General features: G+C 37.9%; 1 protein-coding gene across 2 annotated transcripts in view; it reads left to right on the forward strand.

The window, feature by feature from the left end:
• The first annotated feature begins 4,520 nt into the window (after window positions 1-4,520).
• slc29a4b (asolute carrier family 29 member 4b) overlaps window positions 4,521-14,458 on the forward strand; it is a 29,980-nt gene continuing 20,042 nt past the window's right edge. For both annotated transcript variants that reach the window (XM_051702802.1, XM_051702801.1), the window contains exons 1-10: window positions 4,521-4,632; window positions 7,589-7,713; window positions 7,937-8,068; window positions 8,200-8,313; window positions 8,468-8,596; window positions 8,695-8,769; window positions 9,276-9,544; window positions 10,078-10,210; window positions 10,486-10,673; window positions 11,048-11,288. In XM_051702802.1, coding sequence (XP_051558762.1) covers window positions 7,590-7,713; window positions 7,937-8,068; window positions 8,200-8,313; window positions 8,468-8,596; window positions 8,695-8,769; window positions 9,276-9,544; window positions 10,078-10,210; window positions 10,486-10,673; window positions 11,048-11,288 — 1,405 coding nt within the window. In that variant the 5' untranslated portion in view covers window positions 4,521-4,632; window position 7,589. The remainder of the gene's footprint in view (window positions 4,633-7,588; window positions 7,714-7,936; window positions 8,069-8,199; window positions 8,314-8,467; window positions 8,597-8,694; window positions 8,770-9,275; window positions 9,545-10,077; window positions 10,211-10,485; window positions 10,674-11,047; window positions 11,289-14,458) is intronic.

Below are 14,458 nucleotides of genomic sequence, written 5' to 3' on the forward strand. Positions count from 1 at the left end.
TGTGTAAAAAACAGCAGTGGCATCATGTGTTTAAACTGGCATTTAAAGGGTTAAAATCCTGTAAATGAATGAATATTTGGTAGTTATGATCAGGACTGATGTTGGTTAAAAAGTCAGTGAAAGTGGAAAATAGTATTAATATATATTATTTTTATGGCAGTTTTTTTGATGCAGACATTTTTGTCCTCTAAGGTCCTGAGTGTGTTTTTTTTTTTTTTTTTTAATCTGACACTGCACAAAAAATAATAATGCATCAAAATCAAAGTTGTTACTAATCATTGACATATTCCAGACTGTGATAATCCCTCCCCCCTAAAATAAATAAATAAATAAATAAATAAATAAATAAAATTCCCCTTAGCATTTAGTGGAAAATAATTCATTTTTTGTGTTTTTTTTTTTTGTTTTGTTTTGTTTTAAAGAAAAAACAACAGTGGCATTATATAAACAAACTGGTATTTAAAGGGTTAAAACCGTGAAAATTTATGAATATTTGGTAGTTATGATCAGGACTGATGTTGGTTAAAACAATTAACTAATTGAAAGCGGAAAATAATAATAATATATAATATTATTATAGCAGTTTTTTGATGTGTATATTTTTGTCCTAAAGGACCTCTGAGTAACTTTTTTTTTTATTGATGCACAAGGGTTAATTTTGGGTTTTATTCCGCCTCTTTTGAACATTACTTTTGAACTCTATAGAAAACTGCTGAACATGCAGTTTTATCGTATAACCTAATTGAGAGTAATAGATCATTTAAGGGTTCAGTATTTCAGCTCTTCCAAAATCTCCTCAGGTCTTTCTTCCTGGAAGCAAACCATCTGTATTTGAAAACTGTTATCTGAACTTCAAATAACAAAAGAAAAACGTTAAAAATAGAAGATAACTATTTTGTGTGGTAGGAACACTCAATTTTAGGATTTAGGCATTTCAATTTCATGACAAAATTCCATCAAATTAAACTGAGTAATCTTTAACCAAATAAAATAACTAAATATTTTAAGTTTTAATAATGTAATTTCTTTAAAAATTACACAATTCATTTTGATGGAATTTTGTTATGTAATTGAAAAGCATAGATCTTTTTTTTTTTTTTTATCCAATTTTATATCTAAGTGATCACTCCTGATTTTTAGATGCTGTTGGAGCAGAGTGATGTTTCTCTCTTAAGCCAAAAATAAGACAACAGGAGGCTGAGGATGAAAGGGCTCCAAAGGAGTTGCTTTTATTAGAGCTCAAGCATCAAACTGGTATACAAAAATGAAGAAGAAAAAGAAGAAGAAAAGAGCTGCAAAATAACAGCTGTACTTATACTCCCCTAACTAGGTCATGGCCGTGGTCACACAAACTGCTTGGACGCACACACCCAAGTCATGAGATATATCTGCTTGGACGCACACACACACACACACACACACACACACACACACACACACACACACACACAGAACACTCTGTTCTGTGAAGGTTGTCGCACTCCCCTATCTAGCAAAAACAAGTTTTCCACATTCCACATATCTTCAGGCACACACACACATACAGAAACATTTATCATTAATATATTGATTATAGATCCATCAATGCACTACAAACCATATTATCCATTGCTAACTGATGCATAGCTTTGGTGTTCAATGAAATAAATTCGAGTCCATGCTCTTATCAGTATAGTTTATTTCTATTCTTGATGAGCACAGTTTGTATCACCTAAAATCAAACCTCTCATTGGATTAATTATCTGTGAATTTTAATTGAGGCTAATTGTCACATTAGGAAGCTGTTACAAAGATTTTATTCCGATAACTGATGCATAAGGTTTGAAATCAAAAGTCCAATTATAAAAAATAAAAAAATAAAAAATCTCTAGCAGGGGTTTTGTGCATTTGTGTCAAACAAATAGTCCAAAACGGTCTTAAAGGTGCACTTAGTAATTTTTGTCTTTGTGTCATCTTGGATTTACACTGACACCTAGTGGTTTGGATGCAGCATCATTAAAATCAATAGTTTCAGTTTCAGATGCCATTGTAGAAATGTAGTATTCACAGTCAGCCATGATTACTTTAATCAATGAGTGAAAGTGTCAAATAACAGGACGGTTACTGAGATTAAGCGAGTATTTGGCTGGTCTTGTGATTCTAACATGGCTGCCCCCATGTGCGGACCCTCTCCTTGTAGAATAAAATAGCTTTTATAAGGTTACTGATATGACTGGAGTTTTCAATTTAATGTGAGTGGTCATGACTTCCTACATAATAGGGGTAATTCTGTGCTCCAAATGAAAAATGCAATGTCATCATATTTTTGTAAAAGCTGTAGTGAAACAAAATAAAACCACACTAGGTTACATTAAGAGTCAACTAGATTATGAAGCAATTTTGTGTATATGTTTTTATTATTCAAATTAATGTCAGCTAATATAACGATTTGATGATATTGCAAGTTACCTTTGCATTTTGCTGTCTCATGAATTTATTATTATTATTTTTACATTGTGCTGAAAAGATATTACATGAAGTTCGGGAGTAGCTTGTTCACCTAGGCATGCTGCTTCCCTCACACCGGTGAAAATTCTTCTGGAATCCCTCCACCTTTATTTTTTATAACACCTATACCCAGGGCTGTAGCAAGGAATTCAGGGCCCCCTGACTGTATATTGGTCTAGGCCATTTTCATATTAAAAAATACGGTTTAAAATAGGTTTTGGCCCGCCATGGACCTGTGGGCCTCTAGAAACGTTATCGCCTTTCACGCATTAACTACGGCCCTGCCTATACCAATTATTATTAAAATTGAATTTCTAGTTCTTCCTTTAGTCAAATAGTCCGGATGCGGGTGATCTCAGAGCTCAAGCCCAATCCTGTGCTCAAGCCCCTCCATTAGGGACAGCACGCTAAATCCACTTACCCTAAAGAAATAGAAGTTCAACAGAAGTTAAGCTCAATCGACAGCATTTGTGGCATAATGTTGATTACCACATAAAATAATTTAGACTCGTCCCTCCTTTTCTTTACAAAAAAAGTAGCAAAAATCGAAGTTATAGTGAGGCACTTACAATGAAAGTCAATGGACATCTTTCACACTTCCGCGTTCCCGAAGCGAAAGTCGTCATAGTTGGGTAAACTATGTCAGCAATCGGGAAGAATAGCAATAGCCAGTGCCACTACAGTGTTCCTATTTGCACAAATTCTAAATGTGTTTCCGTGAATTTCCAAAAGATGCTGAACTTTGTACGGGTTCGGTGGGTTCAGGCAATTAAATGCGAAGACAATAACTTAAACGAGGAAGTACTTTCGTGTGTGGACAGTATTTTCAAGATGTCAAAATTGTCAAACGCTTTGTAATCTGAGCTGTACCGTCACGGTTTCATTGGAACGATTACACATCACAACCGACACGAGAGTGTGTGTTTGACAGGGTTAGAAGCTGGATGGAGTGGGACATGGGTCTCTCCACTCCTTCACATCCTGCGTCGCCCCTTATCAGGTATTAGTTTCACCAAGTACAACTCACAGATTTGTTAACTGTGCTCTCTTTTTTGAATTATTGCAATTTATGGCGACGGATAAATTGATGGACGATGCGGTTAATGTCTGCAAACGTAAATGCAGTCAAAACTTTTAAGGACTGTGAAAATGCATACATTGTCAGCAGCCATATTGCTTTTACCCAACTATGACCATGTCTGCTTTATGAATGTGTGAAAAGGGTCCATGGGGCCAGGTTTTGGAAGGTTTAACTGAGGCAGAAATGTGATGCTTATAAATTTATAAAAGCACTTACATTAATTCTTCTGTTAAAACGTATATTACTTATATTATTTGAGCTGTAAAGTTGTTTAAATCACCATGTGTACGGTCGATTTAGGGTTTACAGCATTACAACGTCATGGCAACAAAGTTGTTAAATTGGCTAGAACTTTACACAGAAAAGGTTAGTAAATTTTAACATTAAAATCATGTTAACACGCATATTGTTTACGTCTTGTAACGTAAAAGATAGTTGTATTTTTGTGGCTATACTTTTGAAACAGTGAGTACTTTAACGTTTAAAAATTGGCCCTATTCACTTCCATTGGAACTGACTTATTGTAACTTATTGTCTTATTTTTAAAGAAAAGCAGGGGCAAGTCAAAATACATTTTTGTGGGAATCAATATTACACCACACTCGTGAACTCGTGAAATAACCTGTAGTTCATTTTAGGAACAGATGTATTTTTTTTATTTTTTTTTTAGGTATGTCATGTTTCCAGGTTCCTGTTGTGACAACGTGCCCCACACGGTGTGTGCAACATGCTTTGCTTTTAACGTTTGCTATCTTTTTTTTTTCCCCAGGGCAATAATGGTGTAAATGTTCAATAGCTTTTTGTAGTCAAGACTTTAATGTATTTGTCTATGCAGAAATGGACCTTCAAAAAACAAACCTACCCTGAGAAATATTCACTAGAGTAAAAAGTGTGACAAGTAGCCCCGGTCTGCCTTTATCAATTACGGTGACTTGCGCATGAGGGCGGGAGCCGGGAGAGTGAAGAAGCGGATATTGAGCATCCTCAGATAACACTGAAACGAGACCAAGACAATGGATCGTTGTTAAAGACTATTCCAGTGAATGACATTAGCACGTCACGAGGTAAGGTAGGCAAGAGACCTGTTATGCATGCGCAACACTCACAGATGTCAATTAAAGCCGTACGCAATTTTGAGAGCGTGACAGCTTTTAGGACTCCATAGAGAAATATCAAGGCAAGTAATTGCATCCTTTCTAAATGCCTACAATATTTCATCAGTATTTGTCGTCTTCGTGGTTAATAATCGCACGGCTCGATAGTCCTAAAAATAGCTCGGTGGATCTTTCAGGTGACCCTGTGCATATGTGGAACCTCGCGTTTTTCGCTGGTGGTCGCGCGCCATCAAATTGGAAAAGCATCAGTGTGTTTCATATCTTGCTTTCAAACTCAAAACAGACGAGGTTGTAATAATGCAACTGGTACACGAGAGACGAGAAAAACGCGCTCTTGCTCAGAGTGCTGTTGTAAATGGAGCCACTGCAATGCTTGGTTGCATATAACATCTTGATTGATTTTTTTTCTCCCTTCTAACTGCAGACATAAACATACAGTGATCCCAAAATGTATTCTGGCTCTTGAAAATGTATGAATGTCATTGCATTAGATAACAATAGAAAAATAGCAGAGTGTATTGCAATAAAACAATAGATACAATCTCAAGCATATGTTAACTAGTCTAGGAGCATTTATCTGAGTAAATTATTGCATGGGATTTCCCTCACTATATTTTGTTATTACCTTGTGTTTTATTTTCTATTGATTCTCCTAGGACCTATACTTTTTTGTTAGCTGTGATTTATGTGTACTAATGCCTCAATTTGCCCCAGGAGAACAATAAAGTAGGGTAGAACAGTGCCAAAGGCAAAATGTGCTTTTTTTCTGGTCATAAAGTGTATCAAGATTGAAAAAAACAAATGTCTTTATATTCAATATTTATGGAGCAACATCATTTGGGTGAAAAGAAATCCATAAAAACTGGTTGTTTTGAATAAAATTCATTTGAAAGAAAAAGTGCCACACACACAGTGTAAAAGGCCCCCAGGGAGGTATTGTGTAAATATTGGGACAATAGTTATAGGGCAAAATTGTTCAACTTAGGCAAATACTTTTGAGACATTAAGTTGCTTTTTTTGAAAACAAATTAGGGTAATACTTTTTAAAAATAACCACTTCAGAAAAGGGTTAACCATTTTCTGTTAATTTCAATCATATATAGCATTTTATAACTTATTAAGTATTTTATAAACAAATTAATCTTCACTGTGATTGGATCCGTCAACGTGAGCACACTTTGAACATTCTTCATAACAAATTAATTTGCCCCCACTTAAGTAAAACAGTACATTTTATGGGGGCCTTTTGCCCCTTCAACAGGGGGAGCTTTTAAAGCCAAATACTATCACTTATAGGACAGTTATTACAAAACTTTTGATTTAATCACCTTGAACAAAACTGAAAATGACAAATAAGTATTTTGTCTAAAATAAATGTGATAATTTCAGGGATTCTCATTAGCTAGATCAATTTGTATCATTTAAAAAATTATTAAATATTAGATCAAATGACCTCACAATCAAACTTTAGACATTTCACTCAATAATCTCATGAACAAGTGTTAAGGAAAGTACTGTGATAGTTTTTGTTGCGGTTTAGGTGCCGTTACCTCCGTTGTACCCTACTATATCCTGTCCTATCTTATCCTGTATACTGTTCAAAATATAAAACTTAAGTAAAAAAAAAAAAAAAACTATTTGGACACACTTTGGTTATTATAGTTAGTGGAACATGTCATAGGTAATGTGATGAACTACAACTGTGGTTACTTTGCTGGGACACCTGTGTGAATTTGAGGGGAACTGAATCCATACATCAACTAAAATAACCTTGGGACCTTTGTTATCACTGGTTCAACTGAAAACCCCTCCCATTTAGCTTATTATCACAATAAATGGGTGAACCTCATTAAAACGTCTCTGGTAATCATTCTCCCCAAAATCAGTTATTTTGCATAAAGTGATTAGATCCTGTTTTTGGACCATTAAGATTTTTGCATTTGCATGGTGGCATTCATTTTCAAGAGATTAATTTAAATGTATTCTTATTACTGAAATGCATCACATTTTACGTTTTCATGTTTTTTTTTTTTTTTGTTTTGTTTAGTTTTTTTGTAAATTATTCTCAATGGTGATTCTCATTAGATTCTCAATGTACTATAGAGGTTTTACTGTATTTTAGTAAAAAAGTACATTTATGCTATTACTTTTTAAAAATAATAATGTATAAATTACCATATAAATACTTAACAATATAAATAATATATCTTTTGCATCAAAATAATATGAATAAATTTTTTTTTTAAAAATTTAATTATTTTTTTTTACATTACAATAATGAGAAATGGTGGAGAAAATGTGCTTATCCGTAATAAAAATAACAAAATAGTCCTAAAAGAGGCATTTATTTTATAGAAAAATTGCAGTGTGTTTTGTGATCAAACAATAGGTACAATCTCAAGCATATGATATTAATGCACAACTAGCCTACAAGCATTTATCTGAGTAATTTATCGCACTATATTTTTAATTGCATTGTGTTTTATTTCCTATTGATTTCCACTAGGACCTATATTTTTTCTTTAACTGTGATTTATGTTTACTAATGCCTCAATCTGCCCTAGGGGATCAATAAGGCACTGTATCTTAATCTATGTCCTATCCTATCCTATCAATTATACCTATTATACCTAATATAAAACTTTAAAATAAAAACTGTTTAGGACACTTTTTGGTTGTTATAGTAAGTGTAACTGACTTCATATATCCACTAACCTTGGGACCATTTGGATAAATGGAATCACAAAAACGACTGTAAAAGTCAAGTCAGTTCCCAAAAGTGAAGGTGTGGTCCCATCTTTTTTGGAAAACAAAAAAGAAAGAAAAAGTAATGCCCTTGTCTGCCTTATGACAGTTTGAATTTCTCATGTAACCTAGTGTGAATTCTGATGTTTCCCCATCCAAGCATGTACTCCGAGGAGTGGAGCAGGAATCGGCAGGGGAGAGAGAGGGCTGTGATCACCAATTTCAGCTTCAGCCAGCAGTCAGAGGAAGAGAGGACAGAGACAACAAAACCTCACCGTGCTCATGGTGAGTTAGAAATACTCACAGCACAGATTTCATGTGTTAATCAGGGCCATAACCACCATAAACTTTATCATTCAGACCCATACCTGATTGATGAACACAATTATAGACCTCAGTGAGTCTTATAAATTAGAGTTAGAAGCTTGTGTATCTCAAGCTGCTCTGCTATTCTATTTCAGAGACCCACAGTGGTATTACAGTAATTCAGTTCTTGTCTTAATTTCAGGCTCTGAGGAATCTGTTCCTGATGACCGGCATCATGGCATCTACTTTGCCATGTTATTGGCTGGTGTCGGCTTCCTACTGCCATACAATAGCTTTATCACAGATGTGGACTACCTCCACCGCAAATTCACAGGTGTGATGCAGACAACCTTATGCACATCATTATCACAGAAACAACATAATCAATTTGTGCACATGGTGTTTGAGATCTAGGCATACTTCTCAAAAGGTATTGTTTTTAATACGCCTCTCTTCTATTTTCAGGCACCTCCATTGTGTTCGACATGAGTTTGACATATATATTGGTGGCTCTTGGTGCTGTCATTGTGAACAACATACTAGTAGAGAGAGTGAGCTTACACACTCGCATCTGTGTAGGTGAGACTGCACAAAAACATTTGAAAACCAAACAATGTAAAATCTTTATAGTTGTCTTTTAAAGTTGAGTACACTTGTGTGTGAATGTGGATGTTTGTTTGTAAGTTATTTTTACATTGGGTGCTCTGTTTGATGTGTACTGTACTGTATGTAGGATATCTCTTCGCATTGGGACCTCTGGTGTTTGTGAGCGTTTGTGACATTTGGTTGGAGCTGTTTGACACTCAGCAGTCCTATGCTCTTACTCTGGTCGCAGTTGCCATTGTTGCATTTGGATGCACAGGTATATATATACTGTACAAACAAACATACATGCCTCTATTCTGACACATTGAGTTTTAGCGATCGAAACTGTGCTGATTTTCCTTTTGACCTGTGCAGTGCAGCAGTCCAGTTTCTATGGTTACACAGGGATGCTGCCCAAGAAGTACACACAGGGCATGATGACTGGAGAGAGTGAGCCAAACCTTAATCCGCACCATCAAAGCAATAATAATTATATTATATTATATTATATTATATTATAATATATTATAAAACTCCTCCCATTTTGCTTATTTTTTCACAATAAATGGGTGTCTCTCATTAAAACATGTCTGGTAATCATCCTCCAAAAAAATAATATAAATAATATATCTTTTTGCATTATAATAATGCAAATAATATTATTTTACATTACTATAATTAGAAATGGTTGAAGAAATGTATTTATTATTTACAATAATATTTATTATTGTATAAAGGAAATAAAGCCTTTTTTAGGACAATTATAATTATTTTTATGATGAATAAGCACATTTCTTCAACCATTTCTAATATATATATATGTATTTTATTTGGGGTGAGATATGACCCAGTCATGCACTTGATAAGTTTAGTCAGATTCACCCATTTTCTAATCATATTATGTTCATGTTTGTTTGTATTGCATTTGATATTGTTTTTGATTGTGGTTGTTTCAGGCACTGCAGGAGTTATCGTCTCTCTGAGTCGTATTTTTACAAAGCTGTTGGTGGAGAACGAGAAGAGCAACACCATCATCTTCTTCCTGTTCTCTATCTCAATAGAGACGCTCTGTTTTCTGTTACATGTGGTGGTGCGGCGAACCCACTTTGTCCGTTATCACACCGACCGAGCTCGCCACACCTGGTTCAAAGGACAGATTAATCATGTTTCAACCCAAAAGCACAGCGACTATCAGATATATTATGACAGCAGTGCAGAAGAAGAGGTAAAAAGTCAAAGAAATATAGAAATGTTGATTAATATTTTAATTTGGGGGACTTTTCGAGGGCATTTTGTGAGTTGTGTTGCGCAAAAAGTTTCATTTCGGATTCTGAGGAAAGCACTTACTGCCTTTTGATAGTTATCGATAGGTTATATGTGTCTATGGATACACTTTATCTGTAATTTTGTTATTAAAATATGTAATAAAATAAGCTTTGTCTCAAAACCTAGTGAGCACTCTACTTAATCTTTTGGGGTATCACAGACAGGGCCTTAACCACCATAGACATTGACGTGTCATCCCAATTTTCCAATTAGAAATGATTGAAATTGTGCTCATTTTGGCCAAAGCATCACACAGACCCATAATGAAGAAGAAAAACCCATAATAGTGTCAAACAAAAAAGACTGTGTTAGACAAAGTGCCCATGCGAGCAGTAGTCAGGAAGATAGCTCATTAGGTTTTGAAACACAATCATTGTTTAAGGATGATATGCTCAACGATGAAATTGTCTTTGACTCAATTCTACAAATTAGGATGGAATGGCATTAAGCGCAGTTGATGAGGCTGATGCAGTTAATCTGAGTACCAGTTCCAGTGGAGATGGAATATATGTCAGATTTGATGTCCCTAAACCAGACACCAGAAGGACATGGATCAGTGTCAAGGGTGAGTTATACTTTTTAATTGGAACTGCTAAAAACTTGAGACCTATTTCTGTTGTATATACAAATTACAAAATCCTCTTATCTTTTTAACATTGAAATCCTACATCAATTAATTGTTGTTATCCTGAGACTTGTGTATTTTTAGCTCCAAGATTAGATGTAAAATTTTACACTTAATTGATTTCAGCTTTCCTTAGTTGTTTTATTGATTTCATACTTCTCTACTTTAACATCTGTTAAATACTGACGTTTTCTAAGATAAGGTATGTTTTCCAGAGCTGCTGGGTCGGAGGTGTGCTGTTGCCAGATTGATCTGGCCCTATATGCTGTCAATCTCAATTACATATTTTGTTACAATGTGCCTGTTTCCTGGTTTGGAGTCAGAGTTACATAACGATACACTGGGCGAGTGGCTGCCTATTCTCACCATGGCTCTGTTCAACATAGCAGACTTTGTGGGCAAGGTGAAATAAAAATATTTTTTAATCTCTATGTAAAGTGACCAAGCACAATGAATTTTGTTTTTAATGTGCCATTTAAGGGTAGGTAAATCTGAAATGGATGATACCACAATATTAAAGTGAAAAACAATTTCAAAATAACAGTTGTGAAGAAAACAGAAGATAATATCTGTTAACTTAGTGATCAAAATTTGTGTCCATCCAAAAATGATATTTTTCAGATTATTTCACAGACAGAAAACAAATTGCAATTGGTCAGATAAATAGAAAAATTGTGACCTTCCCATCCCCTCTTTTTATTTTAAATGATCTGTAAAATTATTACAAAAATAATAATAGTCTAATTGTATCAAAGCTCTTTCTCTCTCTATCTATAGATCTTGGCAGCTTGTCCTTATGAGTGTGGTGGTGTGCAACTGCTGGTGTGCTCCTGTTTGCGTGTTCTCTTCCTGCCCTTGTTTGTGATGTGTGTGTCACCTGTGCAACACCCCCTGCTGATTCACCCCATCTGGCCCTGCTGCCTGTCTTTGCTGCTGGGCGTCAGTAATGGATACCTGGGCTCAGTGCCAATGATACAGGCAGCTGGCAAAGTGCAACTGCAACAGCGAGAAGTAGCGGGTGAGTATGGCAATCAAACACAAATTAATAGGGGTCCTGTGATCATGGAAAACCTGGAAATATTAAGGGATTTCAAAATGTTCATTTCCATACCTGGGAAATTCATATTAAAATGCCTTAAAAAGTAAACCTTAAGAAGTCACAAACATTTCTTTGATTGAATAGTATATATTTATAGTTTACTGTATTTTGTAAATATTCCTAGTTACGCTCAGCTGTTAAGTATTTAATAAGCTAGAAATAGTTAACCAAAAATTTTCGTATCATTTACTCACCCTCATGCCATCCCAGATGTGTAAAACTTTCTTTCTTCTGCAGAACACAAATGGAGATTTTTAGAAGAATATTTCAGCTCTGTAGGTCCATACAATGCAAGTGAATGGTGGCCAGAACTTTGAAGGTCCAAAAAGCATATAAAGGTCACATAAAAGTAATCCAGTGGTTAAATCCATAACTTCAGAAGCAATAAGATAGGTGTGGGTGAGAAACAGATTAATCCACTGGATTTAACCACTGGAGTTCACTTCGACATTGCTATGGGGAAAGGTACTTTCCTCCAGGACCTGGTTGAAACCCTCTTCCGATTGGCAATGGTGTTTCAGCCCCGCCCCATCAGGCGCAAACTTGGCTTATATAAGCGGGCGCTCAATCACCATTACTTCAGATTTTTCTTCCTTCACGACAAGACTATTCGACTTAATTTAGGAAACCGTCGCCGTCGAAGGTACAGATTCAGCGGACTACTCTTCTCTGCGGGATGCCGTCAGGACGACTTGTCACCTGTGCTTTAACACCTGCAGTGAGGAGATTCTTGATCCCCTGTGTGTTCCAGTGAAATTTTCTCTACTTAGCCATTGACGGGTTACTATGCTTCAGAGGTTCGCCATTGAACATCGTGCCGCTTCAGTGTGACACCTACCCGCTTCCCAGTGCTCCGGCAGGAGTTTACTGTATTCTTTATTGCTTTATTGCTATATTATAACTGTATTATACCTCATAAAAGAGCTGCTTGCGTGTTCACGTCTTTTTCAAGATGTCGTTCCGCAAGTGTTCTCTGTGTGAGCGGCACATCCCACCGTCAGACCAACATGAGAGCTGCGTTTGCTGCCTGGGCCATGCCCACACTGAGGCTGCTGACATTGAGACAGACTGCCTTCACTGTGAGGGCATGAGTCTCAAGACGCTGTGCTCCAGGATCGCCCTCGTTCTGAGGAACGATTCAGCCTCATGTGCCCTCCCACCCACCTCTTCTGTATTAAGTCCCAAGGGACCACATGAGGAGGTACGGCGGGGCCATGAGGTGGAGATGAGGTGATTTAGAGGAATACCTCGTGCAAGTCACCGATAAGGAGCTTCTTCGCATCCTCGCGAAGGTGGCCGAAGAGCTCGGATTAGAGTGGTCTCCTTCCAAAGAGCCGGAGAAATCCTGCTTGGACGAATGGTTCTTGCAGTCCGGCTACCGTCAGCAGACTGCAGCCGAAGACATGCTCCATTCTTTCCGGAGCTCCATAAAGAGCTCACAAAGACCTGGCATGCACCCTACTCTTCACGCACCCAGGTTGGAGTGACGGCCGTCCTCACCTCTGTGGATTACGTGGATGGAAAAGGGTATTCCAAGCATCCCCCTGTGGAACAGGTGGTCGTGGCCCATCTTTGCCTGAACTCTGCCATGAGATGTAAATCCCACCCCACACATCCATCCTAACCATGTTGACTGACGTCCGCACTGGCTGGAAAGGCATTTATAGAGGTGGGCCAAGCTGAATTTGCGCTCCATAGCATGGTGGTGCTCCAAGTCTTCCAAGCCAAGCTCCTCAAGGATTTAGATGTGCAAGGTCCTGATCCAGTAGCATTAAAGGAGCTTTGCACCGTGACAGACTTGGCGCTGTGAGCTACGAAGGCTACCACACACGTCATCGGGAAGGCAATGTGTAATTTGGTGGTCCTGGATCGCCATATATGGCTCACACTCATGGATATGCGTGACGCAAAAAAGCCGCTCTCCTTGACACTCCAGTATCAACTGAGGGTCTCTTCAGCAATGTCGTGGAGGGCTTTTCAGAGCGATTCTTAGCTGTTCAGAAGCAGTCTTAGGCTATGAGACATTTTTTGCCAAAAAGAAGCAGCACCACCTCTCATCCGGCCCGCTCTTGCTCTGTCTTTCATATTTTGATGGACAGGCGGCAGCAAGGTGACCCCGTGTAGCACAATACAGACACCATTAATGAGGCGCCGCTGTTTCTCCCTATGGGAGACTTGAGTCCTGGTGATTTGCTTGGTTTCATGATCAGGTCGAGGTTCAGGCGAGTAGGCTGGCGAGGCAGAGCGGCAGGATGATCTACCATCATAGCAGGTGGAAAGCAGCGTCGACGGTGATGGTGACATAGAGCGAGGCGTTGATTGACTCGAATAGCCAAATCCACCAAATCGTCGAAGCATGGAGGTAAAATCAATGAATAAATCTCATCCAAAATGTCATCAGAAAGCCCGTGCAGAAAGTGATCGTTCATAGCATGATCATTCCATTCACAAGAAGCAGCAAGAGTGCGAAACTCGATTGCATAATCCGCAACCCATCGATCTCCTTGGGAGAGTCCAGACAAAATCCTCGCCACCTACTGACCTTGAGCCAAGCGATCAAACACTCGGCGGAGCTCCAAAATAAATGTCTGAAATGAAGTGCAGCAGGGATGTCGGTTGTCCCACATAGCAGTGCCCCATTCACCAGCCCTACCAGTGAGGATTGTAATGACACAAGCCACCTTCATGGTGTCCGAGGCAAACGAAGAGGGTTGCAACGTAAAGAACAGGGAACGCTGTGTGATAAATGCACTGCAGGATTCAGCCTCACCTGAATACAGGGTAGAATACAGAATGTGGGCTTCAAAACATCCAGAATACACAGGCGTCTTGGGGGCTGGTGAGGAAATCTCCCACGGAGATTCAGGAGTCAGAGATGGGTGGAGCTGTTGCACATAGGAGGTGAGATTGGCGAGACGTGAGGCCATCACCTCCAAAGCCTGGTTAGCGGCAGCGATCTGGTATTGCTGATGTCCCAGCAGAACCCCCTGCTGAGAAAGGGCGGAGTGAAGAGTGGAATCCTCCACTAGGTCCATGTTGTGGCCATATTATTCTGTAATGTGTTGGTGCTGGACAGAATGACCCAGGAG

This window comes from Myxocyprinus asiaticus, chromosome 7, assembly GCF_019703515.2.
Source record: "Myxocyprinus asiaticus isolate MX2 ecotype Aquarium Trade chromosome 7, UBuf_Myxa_2, whole genome shotgun sequence".
Lineage (NCBI taxonomy): Eukaryota > Metazoa > Chordata > Actinopteri > Cypriniformes > Catostomidae > Myxocyprinus > Myxocyprinus asiaticus.